Source organism: Sarcophilus harrisii, chromosome 4, assembly GCF_902635505.1.
Source record: "Sarcophilus harrisii chromosome 4, mSarHar1.11, whole genome shotgun sequence".
Classification (NCBI taxonomy): domain Eukaryota; kingdom Metazoa; phylum Chordata; class Mammalia; order Dasyuromorphia; family Dasyuridae; genus Sarcophilus; species Sarcophilus harrisii.
The window spans coordinates 364,016,230-364,035,400 of record NC_045429.1 but is presented as its reverse complement, the minus strand read 5'-3'; the positions used below and the strand labels follow the sequence as shown (position 1 = coordinate 364,035,400).

Below are 19,171 nucleotides of genomic sequence, written 5' to 3'. Positions count from 1 at the left end.
TATAATTTCAAAAGGTGGGTCTGCTCCTCAGCCACTCATAATTCATATTTATAACTTTCTGCTTAGGTATAATATCTAAAAAAAACTAGTTAGCAAAAAGAAATTGTGATTAAGTAATAGAATGAGCCACAAAGACTAGTCAGAAGAGAATCTCATGATCATGACAGCTTATTTTTATTTGGAGTGTATTTTGATATGTGTACTTGTTCAGACAACCGCTCAATCTCTTATTGTCCTTTCTCTTCAAACCTTTTAACCTCCCTTTTTCATTTACTTCATTTGCTTTCCTTTTTAATGATTTTCTTTTATTCTTTTTACATTTGTGAATTCACTTCCTAATCTGATCAAGAGTCTGAAGTAGACTTAGGACCTCTTCAAATCCTAAGTCTCTATCATTCACATGGCCCTGTAGAAGATACCAGCCTTCTACTCCTACTCTTAACAGAAACTTCCCTATTATAACTACAATTTTTATCTGAGTCTCCAATGGTCACATGTCTGGCTGATGGGTTTATTTAACAGTGCTACGTAGGTGGAGCTTCTTCCACAAGCTTGATATCAAGATTGTCAGAACTGTAGTTTGAATAAAGGTTATATTGTTTGAAAATGGAATTAAAGAATTGGAAAGGGGGGGAGATATATAATAGGGAGTAAAAAGTATAAGGTAGCATTAGGAGTTGTAGAGGATATTTAATTGTTAGAAATTCACTTTTGCAAAAAAAAAAAAAATTTGTTGGCAAGATGATTCACAAATTTCTCTGTTGCTCTACTCACTCTAATACCGAAGACCAGGTCACCTTCTCAAATCAGGTCCAATCTTAAATGAGTTTCCTGATCAGTTACAAAAAAAGAAAACCAGATATTCTAAGAAGCAGGGGTGAGGAGTCCGAGTATTCTAAACAAGGGGAACAGTTACCCTCTATAGAGGTTTTAGAATACAAGCTATCATGCAGTTCCTTTAGTTAATTCTATCTTTGATGTAACCTAAGTTGTAGATTAAATATTTTTTAATATGTAGGTTGCTTTTGTAATTTTTTGTTTCTCTATGCTATTGTCTATAGCTGGGTTAATTTTAAGTTTTGTTGTATCTAGTGCCAAGTACAGATGCAGACTCCACAATTAAACTGACCTTAGATTTATATGAGTTTTTTGGTCCTAGAGAAAGCTTTCTAGCACTTGTACTATAAGACTATAAATCTTCAGTTTTCTTATGCTGTGGGGCATTACTGAATTGGATCCTTGAAATAGTATTTTTACTGTCAATTCAGGTTAAGTGGAAATTTGGAGTTAGAATAGAGGACATGAATCCAAATGGATCATAGACTGGCAGTGTATTTCTAGTCCATTCACAGACATTCTATCCTATTCCTTCCTTTTCTTATTTGAGACAATTTGTAAAGCAACTATAATTAAAATTGTACTATTTTTGTCTTATTTTAAAGCTACAACGGGCTATTCAGGAGCATCCAGTCGTTCTGCTGCCTAGTCATAGAAGTTATATTGATTTTTTGATGCTGTCTTATGTTTTATACACCTATGATTTACCTGTACCTGTCATTGCAGCAGGAATGGGCAAGTATTCTACTACTAACAAATCATGTTCAAAGTAGACAGATTAAAAAAGCAGAGTGCTAATGAGGGAGACAACTATGGAAATACATAAATAGTAGATGTACTTAATAAAGTTAAAATATTGCTGCCAGTGTTACTTTTTGAATATTCCTAGTTCCCTGTGAAGATCTTTATCTGACAATTGGAGACACTGAGGCATTCAGCTATTAAGGATCTTGCCTAAATTTTTGAGAGTTGAGATCAGATCTGCCTCTTTTTATTGAATCAATAATCCTGTTTGTTAGTGGACAAATATTATAACCCAATTGACAGCTAAGTGGTATAGTAGATAGAGTACTAGTACTGATTTTGGGCAAGCAAGTCACTGCATCTATCTCAGTCTTAGTCTCCTTATCTATAAAGATAATAATTGCACTAATCTCACAGGGTTGTTGTGAAGCTCAAATGAACTAAATTATATAAAGTGTTTTGCAAACTTCAAAATGCTATATAATTGTTAGCTGTAATGAGGATGATGATAGAAGGGAAAGAAAGAAGGAGTAATAGTAGGTCACACAAGGCATGGCAGCCTAATTAAAGTAAGTAAAAAATATTCATGTTGAAAGTCTCATTTTGGGATCAAGAAGACCCCATTAAGATGGTTGTGAACAAATAACTTCGTAAATTGTTTATAAGTGTAAGTTAACCCATCTATCAGTGCTGACTTCAGGCTGGACATAGTGGTGATTAGTGTTGTAAAGGATTGATCAGAAAAACCATTTCTGGATCATATCTGGCCCATAGAATTTTATTTCTCATCCTCCTATTAGACCCAGCTTCTTACTGATGTTAATTATCATAGTAAAACTGGACATTAGGAATATTTTACCTACATACTATCACCTTTCACTTTGGACTGTGAGTTTATATCTTTAGAAAAATCAACTTGTACTTGTGAATGAACATTGATACTTATGTTATGTGTTTTTAGACTTCCTGGGAATGAAATTGGTGGGTGAGCTGCTACGAATGTCAGGTGCTTTTTTCATGCGACGTACGTTTGGTGGAAATAAACTCTATTGGACTGTGTTCTCTGAATATGTAAAAACCATGTTACGGGTAAATACAATTAATTATCAAACATTTCATGTGAAAATTCAATTACTTGCATTGAAGTTTTCTATTAGATGTCATTAAAATGCTTAGGGTCTGCTAAATGAATTGGCCATCTTTTCTGTTTGGGACATATAGTTTGTGTTTGATCAGTGCAACTCCCTTGATTAACAATAAATGTAAATCCTTTGTTAAATGTTAGTTGGAGGACTGAAGAAGGGAACTTGAGAAAAGGAATAAAAATAACTATTTGTTTCTTTGATTACTGATACTGGGTTATTGTTTTCTTCTGTCTCTCTCTCTCTCTCTTTAAGAATGGTTATGCTCCAGTTGAATTTTTCCTTGAAGGAACAAGAAGCCGTTCTGCTAAAACCTTGACTCCCAAATTAGGTAACTCAAGTTGTAGACTGGATCATTATAAGAGAATTAGGTTGATCTTGAAGAGAATGAAAAATATTACATATATTAGACATAACTGTTTAATTCTGGTATTTCATAAAATATTTCTCTTCTTCCATGAACAAAGTAGTAGAGTTCAGTGTTGTGTGTGTATTTTTTTTTAAGTTGGCTTAGAATATATTTAAATATATATTTTGTTTATATTATGATTTATAATTTAATTTGATTATTTATCATCAGGTAGCATGAGACATTTTCTTCTGTTTATAGGTCTTCTCAATATTGTGATGGAACCATTTTTTAAGAGAGAAGTTTTTGACACCTACTTGGTTCCAATTAGCATCAGTTATGATAGGCCATTAGAAGAAACTCTATATGCACATGAACTTCTAGGAGTTCCTAAGCCAAAGGAATCAACAACTGTAAGTAAACGTCTTAATTGTTAGCCATAATGTAATTCTAATTAAAACATTCATGCTTCTTGAATTGATATTTATCTTTTTTGTTGTTGACCTTTGTTCTAATTTTTAGGGCCTATTGAAAGCAAGGAAAGTACTCAATGAAAATTATGGAAGCATTCATGTGTACTTTGGAGAACCTTTATCACTCCGATCCATAGCAAATGGGAAAATGAGTCGAGGTCCATATAACTTAGTTCCCAGGTACCAAGTGCTATGTTTTAATACATTTTTGAAAAAAAAATTGTTCTGAATGTAAAATATGGGTTATTATGATTCTAATGATCACCATTTTGGATTAAAGGTAGGTTTGCTTATATAGCAAGTTAGTGAGCAGATCAGGTTTTGTTTCTCTTAGAATAATTTCAGTAAAAAATATATACATACATACACACAAAAATGTGTGTATGTGTATATATATATGTGTGTGTATATGTGTATGTTTATGTGTACATAGATATAGATATGCACATATATAAATAGATATAGCTCTGAGTATAGACTTCTGAGACACTTAATAAATATATGTTAAAGAGAGAAGATGAGGTGATATGCTTTTTCTTTTATAGGATGGAGTCAATATATTACTAGCTTCCCCTAAAAAATCCAATATCGGGAAATACTTAATGACTATGTACAGAGCCAGCTGATTGGCCAACAAATCACATATGTATGTTTATATTGGTGGCCTGTAAAGAAAAGATATTTTTGTCCTTATCAAAACATAAAAAGTCTTTAATCCAAGATTGTACAAGATAGGCCAATACATGCTCTCTAGTGCATATAGACCTTACAGAGATGGAAAAGTCTAGAATGATATTGTAGAAAATCTTGTGTTGAAAATGGTTCCGTTTTGAAAGTTGTGAAAATACTTTGTGAAGTAGCTTTTTAAAGGTAGCCCACAGAGCAGGATCTTTTCTTTATTCACATTGTCCTAGATAGTAATCTCTTTTCTGGCTCTTTCTTTTAGACACATCCCCCAGAAACCCTCTGAGGATATGCATGCATTTGTTAGTCATGTTGCATACAAACTGGAACTTCTACAAATTCAAAATATGGTTCTGAACCCATGGAATCTGGTAGCTACTGTATTTCTTCAGAATTTACCAAGAATGGACTTTGATATTTTGGTTAAAAAGACTGTTTGGCTAAAAGATTTAACACAAACTTTTGGAGGATTTCTAATTTGGCCTGGTATGTTGAAAGTTTGAACATCTTTTTTCCTTTTGTCTTAATTCAAGAAGATGGTGATCCTTGTTAGAGGTACAGAGTCATTTGAGTTAAAGCACTGAACTGAAAGGCCAAAAAAACCAAAACAAATATTTGTTTCTATAGGCTGTTAACCATTTAACCTCTTCTTAAAACTTGTTAAACTTTGTACAGTCATTGACTAATGCTTGTTTTATAAATATTCTTATGCGGTTTTGAACATAATCCTGTGAATATCGAATGTGGTGAAGCAAGAGTTGGAGCACTTAAAAGAGACTTTTTAGTTCTTATATAAAATGCTGTGTGTTTAAAGTTGGCTTAGCTGCATGTCCAAAACCTAGCAGGGATTATCTTTTTAGTTGCAAAAGGACCGTCATTTACTGCAAAATGTGGGTTCACTGTCTGGGCCTTTTAAAGCTTCCCTTGTAACTAGGAATAACTGCTAGGAATAAGGCATTTGTTTTTGTTTTGTCTGAAGTTTCCCAGACCCAAAGCTTTCTATGATAGTTTCATGGAATAGAATGGAAAAGCATTTAAGTGCTTACTATATATCAACTGTGTCAAACACTGGATGGGAATACCAATAGAAAAATGATAAAAGTCCCTGCCCTCAAATAGGTCACATTCTGACTGGGGTTGAGCTGAAATAAACAGGACAAATCAGAATTCCCAACTGAGGGAATATAGACAGATGGAGAAGAATCCTACTTACAAGTTTCTTACCTCTTTAACCTCACCCCATATCCCTGCCTAATGAAGCACTGTACAGTCAAGGGGTATACAGTCTGCTCCAAACACTTATTAGTGGTAAGCTGTGTCTTGGGCAGTCATTTAACCTCTGTTTGCCTTGGTTTCCTTAACTGTGAAATAGAGAAAAAAGATAGCACATACCTCTTGGTATTTTTGTGATGATCAAATGAGATAATACTTGTAAAGCACTTGGCACAGTCCTTATACATAGTGGCCTTTATAAATTCTACCTATTGTTATTATGATTATCTCTAACAAATCTTATAAACAAACCCCCTACAACTGCCTACTCAGCATGGGTTTTTAAGTGGCTTCCTTCACAAGGAATATCCTTCTTATCATACACTCTCAAGTACAAAAAGGAGTGAAACATAGATATAAAGATATATATATATAATTCCTAACTTCCAAGACCACAGTCTCTTTGCTTTCTATAATACCACATAAACTTAGATTCAATGTGATTTTATGGAATTGCTTCTTGATCTATCTGTAATAGAATGGAGTAAAGGTGAAAAAGAACATAATAATCTGTCTCAGTGTGAATACATGACTTGAATTCAAAAATAGTATTTCATCAGATTGTTACTTTTTTATCCTGGAGGTTTGTAATTCTCTTTATCATTCATTTTCAGCTCTGTTCTTCTTATGATGTATAGAGGCCTAGAGAGCCTTACTTGAAGTTGTCAGATTGACAGACTTTCATTTCCTTCTTAAGGAATCCATCATTAAATTATAGAATAATGGTATCAAGGGATCTTAGCAATCACTAGTCCAATTTCCATGGAAATATACCAATCAACTGATAGGAGATTATATAAAACAACTCAATGCAAATTAGAACATTTACATCTTAGGATCTTTGCATGATTTTCTTTCATGAATCTAGGAAGCATGTTTTGAACTAGTACTGGTTTAAAATGATATCTCAGTAGGAAGAAATCATACAAACTTTTTGCCTCTTTGATCAAGGCATTTTCCATTACTATTTCCCCCACATATGTAAATCCAATGGTTCACCCAATTTTGGGCACTCTGATTCTAAGGTGGCATGTTAAATATGTAATCATTTACCAAAGTTATGTAGTAAGACATATCAATTCCTTTTTAAATAGAGAATTTTAGTTTTTATGTAGGTTTTTTGGTTTGTATGTTGTTATTATTGTTTCTGTGTTGGATGGATCAAAATGATGGTTGAAATGTGGCACTATTTATTTTTTAAAAACTTCAGTTGAACAGATCAGATGATGAAAAGAAATATTTGTAGAATGTTAGAACCAAATCATGTAGCATTTTTGGGTACCTGGTGCTTGTTTATTTTTATTCTTGGCAAAAAGGAATGTTTTAAGAACATGTGATAAATGTTATCAGAAGCCTTAGAAGACAGAATGTTTAGAAATCCCTTCAGAGCTTAAAAAATATTTTTAAGAATAAACATAGAATGAGGTCCCTTCTATTTCTTTTTGTCATTTACTTGCATCTTCTGTCTTTATGTGTACAGATAATATAGCTGCTGATGAAGTTATACATTCTTCCCTTCTTCTACATTCTAACATCGTCAATTTTAACAAGGATCAGGTGATTTTGAAAGAGGAAAGTGAAGAACCAGGAACTGCTGAAGGACTTGTTTTCCAGCATATCACTATACTCATGTGTGTGGCTTACAGAAATCAGCTGCTTAATATTTTTGTCCGCCCTTCTTTTGTGGCTATATCACTGCAGATGACGCCTGGTTTCAGGAAAGGTAACTTTCCAGAATATAATTGTGTGTTTGAAAAAGGTTTGTCCATAATTTGTATGTTTGCAGCCTTCTTGATATCCTCTTTTTGATAATGCCACATATTTAAATATATGAACTAAAGAACCTGTAGTACCCATAGCACTTTAAAACTTCTTGCTCAGGTATATAACCACATAATTCCTTCAACTTTCAAATTTAGAGTTGCAAGGGATCTTTGGAATCATCTGGTTTAATTCCTTCATTTTACAAGTAAGGAAACAAATTAATTGAGGTGATATACTTCCATCTGAAAAATGCATGAGATGGAAAATTCAACCACTATATTTATTTACTGTCTAAATACTATTGTGGGTCTTGGGGCTACAAAAGTCCTGTCCAGTAAGGAACTTAGACATTAGATAAGAAAGTATGCTTGATAGTCATATCCAGTGAAAAAATGGTATATCAGTATATAATGTACTGAAAATGACAAAAAAAAAAAAAAAAGACAAAATACAGGGAACATGAGAGCAGCAAGGGGCTGGAGATGCAAAGAAGTTCCCTTCTTTCTCCATCAAGAAACTATTGGTATGGGATAACTAGAAGGGAAACATGAGAGACTTCTAAGGAACTTTGGTAAGCAATCTGAAACTTTGTTGATTACAAGTTCAATTTAAATCAAAATCTGGCTGTCATTAGCTGTAATCATTTAAAAACTGGGCTGTACTGAGGAAATTTGGTAATAGATATGGAGGCTCATGTAAATTTTACCACATAGGTGATTTCAACTCTTTTGAATAGAACTAAATTCTAATTTCTGGCGTATATGAGTAAAAGTTGGATCATTGTACTCTTTGAAATGTTGCAGTTTATTTCATAGATTAATTAGTATTTTCTAAAGATTTTTGTTGGCTGCCTTGAAAAAAAAGAGTATTGTAAACTTTGGTAATGAACTTATTTCCAGAGGACATCTACAGCTGCTTTGACTTCCTACGTGATGTGTTTTCAGATGAATTCATCTTCTTTCCAGGAAATGCACTGAAGGTAAAGCTTTTATAAACAAAACAGAATATGTGTAGCTTGAATTCTGATCACATTAGTTACTTAGTATAGCAGGGCTCTGAAAGAAATTAAATATTTGTGATTTATCATTGAACTTTGTCTAAGTCTAAGCATTTCTAACTCAGACATATTCAGATTGACATTGTGTTCCTCTCTTCTCTATACTCTCAGATAGCTCTATCCCAAGATACATTGAAATAACATTTATAAGTATCTTGAACATGGAAAAGTTCAATTGATTAAATTAGCACAATTGATTAAAATAGAGTTTTTAATTAAGATTCTATGCCATAAGTAGTTGTATCCGTTCCTGTATTCCAAATACTGTAATACTGGGATTCTTAACTATTTTCTTGTCATGGATCCCTTTGGTAGTCCATAAAGCCTATAAACCTCTTTTCAGATAATTTTGTTTTTGTTTTTGCTTTTTTTTTTCTTTTTATTTATTTAATTTTTTCACCAATTACATTTAGAACAAATTTTTTTTAACATTTGTTTTTAAAATTTTTGAGTTCTAAGTTCTCTTCCTTATCCCCACCCACAATTAAGAAGCTACATATGAAGTAATACAAAACATTTCCATAAAAGTCAAGTTATGAAAGAAAACATAGATCTCCTGCTCTAATGAAAATAAAACCTCTCAAGAAAAATTAAGTTTAAAAAAAAGAGAGAGAGAAAATGCTTTAATCTATATTCAAATGCAATTAGTTCCTTCTCTGGGTATGGATAGAATTTTTCATCATAAGTCCTTTAGAGAAGTCATGGATGATTGTACTACTAAGAATAGCAAAGTCATTTACAACTGGTCATTCTAAAACATTGCTATTACTTCATATATAGTACATTTCACTTTGCTTGGGTTCACGGAGGACTTTCCAGATTTTTTTTTTCTCTGAGATCATTTTGCTCATCATTTGCCACAGAACAATGCTATTCCATCACAAGCACATACCACAGTTTATTGAGCTGATGGACATCCCAATTTCCTTTTTTTTTTTTTTTTGCCCTAAGAAGAAAGCTGTTATGAATAATTTTAGTACATAAAGGTCATTTTCCTTTTTTTTTTTTTTCCAATCTTTTGGTATTCATGCCTATTAGTTGTCTTGTTAGGTCAAAGGATATGCATGAATTTATAACCCTTTGGGCACAGATTATATCTTTTGATCATTTATCAATTGGGAGATGGCTCTTAGTTTTTGTAAATTTGTCCATTTCCTCTATGTTTGAGAAATGAGGCCTTATCAGAAAAATTTGCTTTGAAATTCTTTTTACAATTACTGTTGCTAACTGTATTTCCCTGCCAATCTATTCTTTCTCTCCTTTCACCCTGTCCCTTCTCAAAAGTATTTTGGTACTGACCACTCCCTCCTCCAATATGACCTCTTTTATCACCCTCCTCATCTTTCCTATATCCCGTTCCCTTCCTATTTTCCTGCAGGATAAGATAGATTTCTATACCCATATTAAATATGTATGTTATTTCCTCTGAGGCAATTCTGATGAAATAAAGACAGAATAATGTTTTTAAATACATAAGATTACAAAGGAAGCTGGTTTTACTGAAATAAGTGCGTAATTTTTTCCCATCAGGATGGTGGACCTCATTTTATGAGTCCCTGGTATAATAGACCAATTTTGATTTCATCTTCTCCTTAAATTACTCAAGTTCCTTCCTTAACCCCTCCTTCAAGACTTGAACAAGATTCCTTCCTGTTATCTACATATCCAGGTCCATTCAGATAGAGAGTACTGCTCTTAGGTGGGTCATAACTCATCCCTTCAGTGAGGTAAAGGCAATAATCTTAATTTGACAAGAGGATTGTTGTTGTTGTTTTTAATTTAAGGTTGTTTACCACATTTAATCCATTTTCTTTTTCTTTCCTTGGTTTTTATTTTTTACCATTTCCACTTTGCTGGAGGGCAAACTAAAAAGTCTTTAGCTAAATATTTATTTCTTAATATTTTCAGTTAAATTATAAAGACCAGACTATTAAAATATTTGAGTCTCGTATACTTTTTGTAAGAATAATATATCAATGCAAGTTTTCTCAAACTTGCTTGCTTCCAAAAAGTTGTTAGGTAAGACACAATTCTTCTTCAGATAAAATCAATAAAGTTTAAGTATTTTTACTTTTTAACTCTGCCTATCCTTTCTACATCCCAAATTATGTAACAATGTAGTTTTCCTCCTAGTAACATGTTTTACAACTGTAAAACCAATTGGTATTAAAAAATTATGACTTTTTGGATAAAGAATTCCTTTTCTTCTTTTAAAACTGGTTTCCATTATATTTATTTTAAATGAATAAAAACATTGCCAAATGCAAGAAAATGATATACCTAGTTTATAACTCTTTTTCTTCCTTCTATTGGACTGGACATTCTAAATATATTTGTTTAATTATCATTTATCAAATGTGTTCAAATTCATATTTCATTTTATCTTTATTACAACACTGTAAGGCATGCGAAACAGGAAAGTTGTCAAATCTCATGGCTCCCAGGACCTGGGAGCTTTTTTTCTATATCATTTGTTTTTTAAACCATATATGACTTGACATGATTTTCACATAATTTAAAAGTTTTCATATAATTAAAATGCTAAAAAAAAAAATCACTAAAGCTACACATGGCATAATTTAATTTTTGAATAACACTTGAGAATCTCAAAATTTCGTAATCATTATCCACATCAATTATATTGTTGCAGAGGGGTAATGTGGATGTATTGGTTAATAGAGATTTTCAGTTGAAGGGATGCTAAATACAGGAAAAAAATAAACAATAAAACTGTAATAGTGAGGGATATTGATTTATTCATCTCAGTCCTTGATAAGTCTAACCAAAAACAAAAACAAACAAATGAAGGCCCTGAATAGAATTTTAGAGAAGTTAGATATGGTAGACCTCTGTAGAATAAAATAAATGGGAATATACCTGTTCTCAGCTTAACCATATGTCAGAGCAGGTGTTCTTAAACTTTTCGGTTGCAACCCCTTTTTGCTGAGAAATCTTTACAGGTTATGTAGGTATATAAAATAAATATACAAGTCAAACATTTACTAATATAATTTCACAATCCCCATATTTTGTACGAGACCCCATGTGGGGTTGTGAACCACAGTTTAAGAAGCTGGGCATTAGAGCATTAAAAATCATAAGAGTTTGATGTTGATGGCTCATCTTGGCAAAGGGCTGCTTGAGCTGTTCAACTTCTAATATTTCTAGCATTTAGTTCAGTGTGTGGCACATTTGTTGTTCAATAATTGCAGTGTGTATCTGACTCTTCATGATCCTATTTTGAAGTTTTTCTTGACAGAGACACAGTGGTTTGCCTTTTCCTTCTCCAGCTAATTTTTACAGATGAGGAACTGATTCAAACAGAGTTTTAAGTATCTTGCCCAGAGTCACACAAGTAATTAGTATCTGAGGCCAGATACGAACTCATGGAGATGAGTTTTCCTGAATCCAGATCCCAAAGCTCTATTCACTTTGATACCTAGCTGCCCTTTTCCTGGCACATAGCAGTTCATTACCAGAAGGGTAATTACAAGAAGTTTATTACTAGCAGGATGACTACTGATAGAAACCTGTGAGTCAAAAATTATTAAAGGGTCTTTCTTTAGGACTTCTTGTTCCTTTGATAATTAGGCATCTGAAAGAATATTGGTCCCTGGGAAAGTGATCAATGGACCCTACCTCCCACTTTGTACTGATGCACAGACAGGTTGGTAAATATTGTTTCAAGTGAAAATTTTAAAAGAGAAAAAATTACATAGGGATGAAATTGTATGAACTAGTATGACACAAGTAAAGAGAGGCAAAAGAAACTGACAGGAAATAGTCTTTGTAGTTCATTCTCAGAATATACAGATATGTACTTAAAGGTTCGTTAAGATGATTCGGAGACATCTGAAGAGACTGAGTCTTGAAACTTCAGTCCCTAAGAAAAGTGAAGCTAATTGGTATGCAGACATGGAAAGTAGAAAGATTAAACAGAATGCTTGTTGATGATATTTTCTAATATGCCATTATGCATTTAAATAGACTGTATCCTTGTCCTAAATGAACTACGCCCCTGTGAAACTGTATTGAAGCTGAAAGAGAATGAAGGGGTATTTGATTTTGTCTCACTCAGCATAAGGGAGCCACCATCCAGGCATGGGGGCCAAACATACTTATCTTATTCAGACAATCACTGTTTGCTTCACATTCTGCTCAATTAAATGTCATTTGCTTTAGAGTGATATGTCATTTGGTCTGATTTGGTATAGTGGTACATTGAAATAAGCTCAGAGCAGTGGTTTTGAATAGGTAACTGATACCAAAAATGCCAGTTCTAAGGCATTTTTGCTAATGCTTTAGCAAGCTAAGGAAGTGGCCACATTTATCTATCTATCACATATAACAGCCATGTTTGGCCATATGTAGATCCCATGTACTTATGCAGTAATATTGGAAGTGGCAGAAAATAGGGGAAAGATACTAGGAATCAGTTAGTTTTTAGACATTTACTGTTGATATTCTAAATATAAGGACATTACTGAAAATATTGTTGGAATAATTGAATAATATCAATCTTAAAATTTTAACTAAAAATGAAGTCAGAAAATGAAGAAATTTCAGCTAAATGGAAAGATAGCTCACAGGTTTGCAGTAAAAGAATTGGTAGAGTTGCTTATATCCTTTCTCCAAAAGAAAAAAAGACATCATTTTAGGGGAACAATTAGTCATCTTAAATTGCAGTTCCTATAAAAAAAACTTATGTGCCAAAATGTATTGCAAAGAATGAGGAGGGGAAGACTATAAGACCCTCCAAACTCAATCTAACCTTTATTGTAATACTTGTTTAGCCTCTGTTATGAAGATGAGTATGAAGAGTTGAAGGTATAGGGTAGGGGGAAAATGTGTTGGAAATACAGCTGAAGATCAAGAAATGAAAGGAACCAAAAGTTTGAAAAGTACATCGAAATCTCATGACTTTATATAATGAGTATTTTTCTTTAAGAAGAGTGACTAGATATAGTAAGCATTGAATTAGATCACAAGAAATTAAGTTGAAATCCTAAAATGAAATTTCAACAGGAAATAACTGATTACTGATGTTGAAATAAATTTTTAAAAATAGATTATGTTTTGTTTTTACATCAACTTAATTTCTCTCAAATCCTACATTATAATAAAGAAAAAAAGGAGTCGGGGTGAGGAAGCAGTTCAGTATGCCTCACCAACACATTAACCAAATTTAAAAGCATATGCTGTATTTGACATGCATAATCCTCTTTGTTTGTAAAAAGAGATTTATTTTCTCAATTATTCTCTGAAGCCAAGCTTGCTCGTGTTTTGTAAAGCATTTAAATGGGCTGCTCATTTAATGGACTCAGTGTTCCATTTCAGTTTTATGTACTTTCAATTTGTATTATTGTAGTTATATATATTGTTTTCCTGGCATTGCCTCCCTCATTCAGCGTCAATTTGTAAAAAAAAGTCTTCTGATGTTTCTCTGACTTCTTCATATTCATTGCTCCAGTGAATGTATTTTTTAGGATGAATGTATTTTATAGGAGTAAAATACATTAATATTTCTTTACATTAACATATCACAAGGTCTTTCCTTAATTAGTAGGCATCTTCTTTGTTTCCAGTTCTTTTTTATCATAAGAAGTGCTATGATAAATATCTAAAATAAAATATGATAAATATTTTGTTGTACAAGGGGCATTTCTTTCTGTCTTACCTCCTTGGGACATATGTATACCTAGCTTTGGAACTCTGGATCAGAGGCCATGGATATTTTAGTCCCTTTTTTAAAGCACAGTTCCAAATTACTTTCCAGAATGACTGGCTCAGTACACAACTCTATGAAAAATAATTGTGTGCCTGTCTTGTGGGAACTCTTTCTTCATCATCTGTCTATAGATAGACCATTTGGATTTGCTAAATATTGATCAGAATCAATCCTGAATTCTTTAAAATGACATGGCATGTGATTAAAATAAATTTCATTTACCCATATTTAAACATACTTTTGCTTTTTAATTCAATTTTATTTTCACTTCCTAATTTATCCCCTTTTTTCTCCTCTCCTATTGAGTAGGCAAGAAAATTAAAACAAATGTGTATAGCTAATCAAAACAAATTTCTGAATTAGCTATGTTTGAAAGAGAGAAAAAAGAAAGAAAAGAAAATATGTTTAAGTCTGCACTCTGAATCATCTCTCTGGTGATGGATAGCATCTTTTGTTATGAATCCTCTGGATTTGTAGTTGGTTATTATATTCATTAGACTTCCTAAGTTTTTCTAAGTAATTAGATTATTCTGAGAAGACATCATGAATAAAGAAACATATTTGTGGGTCATTATGATTTATTGTGGAAATTTAAATGGTATAAATTCTCACAGTCAAAAACTAAAAAAACCTAGAAACTATTTCACTAAACAACCTTTGATCTCTTTGGAAAAGTGGAAAAATGTGTTGACCTAAATTGAATATAAATTCATTGAAAAATTCTAGATGGAGTAGAGAAAGAAGTGAATTATAAGTATTATTTCGATACTCAGAGGGCCTTTCTAATCATCTCAGTTCTGAAGTTTCCTCCAGTGATGAAAATCAAATCTCATACATCCATACCTACCCAAATTATTTCTTGTTCATTTCCTCCTATATGTTCATCACAAGAAGTCCACCCTATGTGCTAGAAGCCTTTCTTAATTTCTTATATAGTGGGGACTGTAGAGTCATAATGAATGAAGATGATATAGTTATACTAAACTAAAGGAAGATATAGGTTTGCAGGTAATATGGTAGATTCTTGATACTTTGGTGGTGGATAATTTGACCCATAGGAAGCTATAGCAATTTTCAAATTAGAATAACTTTTTTTGTTTGTTTAGTTTCAAAATCCAAACATGCATTAGGGGGTTATCTATCAGAATATCCAGAATGCCAACTTTGTTTCCAACCATCATTCCAAAGGTTGTACAATTAACTGCAGTGTTGGTATTTTTCCTAGGAGGAGGAGGAGGACTGGCTGCATTTGATGAGGGTAGTACTCTATTTACTTCCAGCTGCCAAGTATGATTTTCCATTTCCTTTTGCCTCTTTTCAGGACTTTGAAGAAGGCTGTTACCTGCTTACTAAAAATGAAACCATTCAAGTGACTCCACAGGACATTTTAGTTACAGACAAGGGAGATACTGTGGTATCATTTTTAGCATTACTCTTTAAGCCCTTTGTGGAAGGTTATCGGGTATGTAATTGTTGATAAATTCTCTGCTTTCCTTTCTTTCTTCCATCCCCCCCAAAAGACTCTAAGAATATTTTTTCTCAAAATTTGACTTGTCTTCTGTCAGATAATATATTTCTTCTTTTTTTTGAGAGGCAGTTGGGTTAACTGACTTGCCCAGGGTTACACAGCTAGGAAGTGTTAAGTGTCTGAGGCCAGATTTGAATTCAGGTCCTCCTGTCTCCAGGGCTGGTGCTCTATCCACTGTGATATTAAGAGGCCTCCCAGATGATACATTTCAATAAGAGACTGCTCATTAACCAGCATTCTGGGTCCAGCAGTAGTTGACTAAGGAAGTTTAAAATAGGGTTAGAGTATAAAAATGCCATTGGGAACTGCCTCACTGATATCACTCTTGTATAAGTTTAAAAATGACTTGATTTTTAAACTTTGCCAAGAAGTACACACTGAAAATTAAATATTCATGAGAAAAAGCAGCCCATTTTGAGACACCTGTGGGAGTCTCAAACCACAGAAAACTGTGGTTATGTTTCCAACTTGTTTAGATATCTTGTTGAGATTTTATCTCAGTAAAGCTTCTCTTAACCAAAGATCTCACGTTTATATCCAGACTAATCTATTCACTTTATCCTTGCATAATACACAATTTACATGAATGAGAAACATATATATATATTTCACAGAATATCAAAGTTACTTCTGAAGGTATCTATTCCAATCTCTTAACTGAGAATATAATTTGCATATACATATAATCATCCAGCCTTCACTTGAAGATTTCTAGTAAGAAAGAAACCTGTACTTTCCGAGGCAGGTCACTGTTTTTGGATAACTTCAATGGTTAGGAAGTTCCCCCTTCCATTAAGATAAAAGATGCAGCCTCTGCAACTTTCACCCATTGCTCCTAGCTCTACCCTCTGTGACCAAATAGGACAAGTCTTATTCTTCCTCCTCCTTTTGGATAGCAAGATAATCTTGTCTGACTCTTGACTGAATGAAGAGAATGATGGTATATTATTCCATTTTGCGATCAAATTCTATGATATAATCATTGATGATGTTTAAAAATATTTTTTCTTTCTTTTTTCCCCCACTTAAAAATTCAGATAATTTGTCAATATCTCCAGAAAGAGGAAAATGAGGGTTTCACTGAGAAGCAATACTTAACAGGAATTAGAAACTATAATTACTGTCTTCTTCAATCAGGTCAGTCTCCCATTGACAGTGCTGGGTAACCTCTTTTAGTAGGTGACCAAAAAGTCCATTGACTTTTATTTTCCTTCTTTTTAGGAGAATCTGAGTGTTATGAGCTGCTTTCTTCTGATATGCACAAAAATGCATTAGCAGCTCTTGTTCGACTGGGCGCAGTATCAAAAAACAAAGTGTAAGTGGTATGATGTTGCTGGTGGTTTTCTGGATAATGTGACTTTTCCATAAAAACTAGCTAATTGCAGCTACATGCATTTTAGATCATTGTGCATCATGTATATGTGATTTAGATAAGATAGGCAGATAATAGGATGTATTTTTATTACATTTGAAATTGACTCAATGCTATGTCTATCAGTGACTAATTAGCTAAACGTGCAACCCTTTTTAGAATCAGTACAAAAACTTTCCCTTAGTTCTGCCAAGAAAAGTGAATGTTTAAAAAAAAAAAAAAAAAAGCAAATCTATGACATAACCTGTAAATTTGTATTAAAAGAGAACTCTGCAGGATTAATCATTACATATTATTTAAATAACTCAATATTTGCTCGCTTAGATTCACATGACAACCCAAGTCTTTTGAGGATTGGATTAGGGTCAATCTTGGGCAACATTGAATCCAAAAGGCATATCTGTAGGTGCTAAGGTTCCTTTGTTTTTTTCCTAAATCAATCCTTCCTCAGAACTAGAGTTCAGTGACTTCTTGTTTGTTTCCTTCACATCCCATCGAAGTCTACTTTCTGGATAAGATTTGGCAAATTGATTGACTCCAAGGTATAAATGATAGTGTGTTTATTTTAAGGAAATATGTTTCTTAGTAGATGCTTGTCCCTCTTAGCTTGGTTAGAGGAATGAAGCTGAAGGCAAAATTTGAAAAATTGAGCTAAAATTTGGAAGAGTTCTAGTGAAATGACAGCACTTTTATAATGTCAGCAACATTTGTTCCTAAAATTTTGCAAGTGAGACAATTTAAAATTGTTGCCATTATATATCAGTGATAAATTACTATTTGCCTCCTTTTTTTCTTTGGAATGGAATAACATTATTAACTTTTCCTCTTAGAAATGATGAATATACTTATAAAGTGAATGATGAAGCCATCATAAAGTTAGAAGAAATGCTTGGTAAGTTCTACTTATCAAAAAGTGATAGTTGGCTTTGGTGTCACATGCCTATAATCCCTGGGGAGTACTGGAAAGGCTCATGAAGAGAGATCACTTGAGCTCAGGAACTGGAGAAAGACGAAATTGCTCTAGTGTCTTCATAAAGGATATCACTATTATGCAGAGCCCCCAGAGTCAAGGGACCACAGAATTGGGCAGGAGGGGCCAAACAGCCTAGGTCAAAGCTTCTGTCCTGATAAATAGTAGAATCAGGTTTATAAGTGAATACTGCACATGCAGCCTAGAAACAATAGTAAGATGAGAGCCCAGTGTCCAAAAACAGAAAAGAAAGGCAACCTTTCATGTTGACCCTATTGGTATTTATAGTAGGAGGAAGTGAATAAAGTGCTGGACTTTTATTCATGAAAACCTGTTAAGGACCATACCTAAGTGAAGGGGCAAGTCAATTCTCCGAGAGCCTCCACAGCTGTGAATTATATATAATACTTGAAGGAGTTGCAAAGCAGCCTTTGCAGATGTTCTTTGTGGATTGGGAATAAAATAAATTGGAGGCAAGAGGAGAGAGGTCAGAGAATACAAGTGTTTGTCAGTCTCTTTGTATCATCATCATTATCATCAACCTCTCACATGAAGAGATCCATTCTACAGGTCTGAGTTAGACTTCCAGCAGCCACTGGCAGGTGGCTCCCGTATCACAACAAAAACTTGTGTTGAAATTCTCCTTTTTGACATTTAATGGAAGAAAGTTAGAGGTGGCTGAAAATTTCATAAATGTGATGGTATTTATCAAATTCTGGTATTTAGATGTATACTTCTACATCATCTGATACTGTGAATATATTTCCAATTTGATAGGACATACCAGAACATAAGGCGTTCTGGCATATAATTTAAAAACAATTTGGTGTCTTGATGAATGAGGTGTCCTTGATTTAAAGACTAATGTTTAAATAGTATAATATATAAGGAAACAATTATATGAAAACTGCTTATTTCATTATTAAATGATGAGTGATTTCTCTCTTTAGGTGCCAAAATACCCATAGGAAAACCAGTAACAGCAAGACTTTAATCCTTCTCTGCAATTGTATGAGGAAGAATGTTGCAGAATGACTATTTAAAAACAAAGCAGGAATTTAGAAGAAATACATTACCTATCATCCCTCTAACTCGACGTCTTTGGAAGTATATAATAAAGGAGAAAAAAGGTGTTCAACTGAAGAAATGAGTGTGGGCCTTTGAACTCTTGATGCTAAAAACTGCATTTGTATCATCTTCCCTGAGTGTTTTTGAATAAAATAATCTTTTGGATACATATTTGGAAAAACA

General features: G+C 33.2%; 1 protein-coding gene across 5 annotated transcripts in view; it reads left to right on the top strand.

The window, feature by feature from the left end:
- The window catches only part of GNPAT (glyceronephosphate O-acyltransferase), a 39,043-nt gene extending 19,872 nt beyond the window's left edge, over positions 1 to 19,171 (top strand). For all 5 annotated transcript variants that reach the window (XM_031966879.1, XM_012547985.3, XM_031966881.1 and 2 more), the window contains 13 exons: positions 1,443 to 1,572; positions 2,543 to 2,670; positions 2,979 to 3,054; positions 3,334 to 3,485; positions 3,595 to 3,725; positions 4,492 to 4,715; positions 6,982 to 7,224; positions 8,165 to 8,244; positions 15,372 to 15,512; positions 16,616 to 16,715; positions 16,800 to 16,893; positions 17,781 to 17,842; positions 18,871 to 19,171. In XM_031966879.1, the coding sequence (XP_031822739.1) occupies positions 1,443 to 1,572; positions 2,543 to 2,670; positions 2,979 to 3,054; positions 3,334 to 3,485; positions 3,595 to 3,725; positions 4,492 to 4,715; positions 6,982 to 7,224; positions 8,165 to 8,244; positions 15,372 to 15,512; positions 16,616 to 16,715; positions 16,800 to 16,893; positions 17,781 to 17,842; positions 18,871 to 18,914 (1,605 nt within the window). In that variant the 3' untranslated portion in view covers positions 18,915 to 19,171. The remainder of the gene's footprint in view (positions 1 to 1,442; positions 1,573 to 2,542; positions 2,671 to 2,978; positions 3,055 to 3,333; positions 3,486 to 3,594; positions 3,726 to 4,491; positions 4,716 to 6,981; positions 7,225 to 8,164; positions 8,245 to 15,371; positions 15,513 to 16,615; positions 16,716 to 16,799; positions 16,894 to 17,780; positions 17,843 to 18,870) is intronic.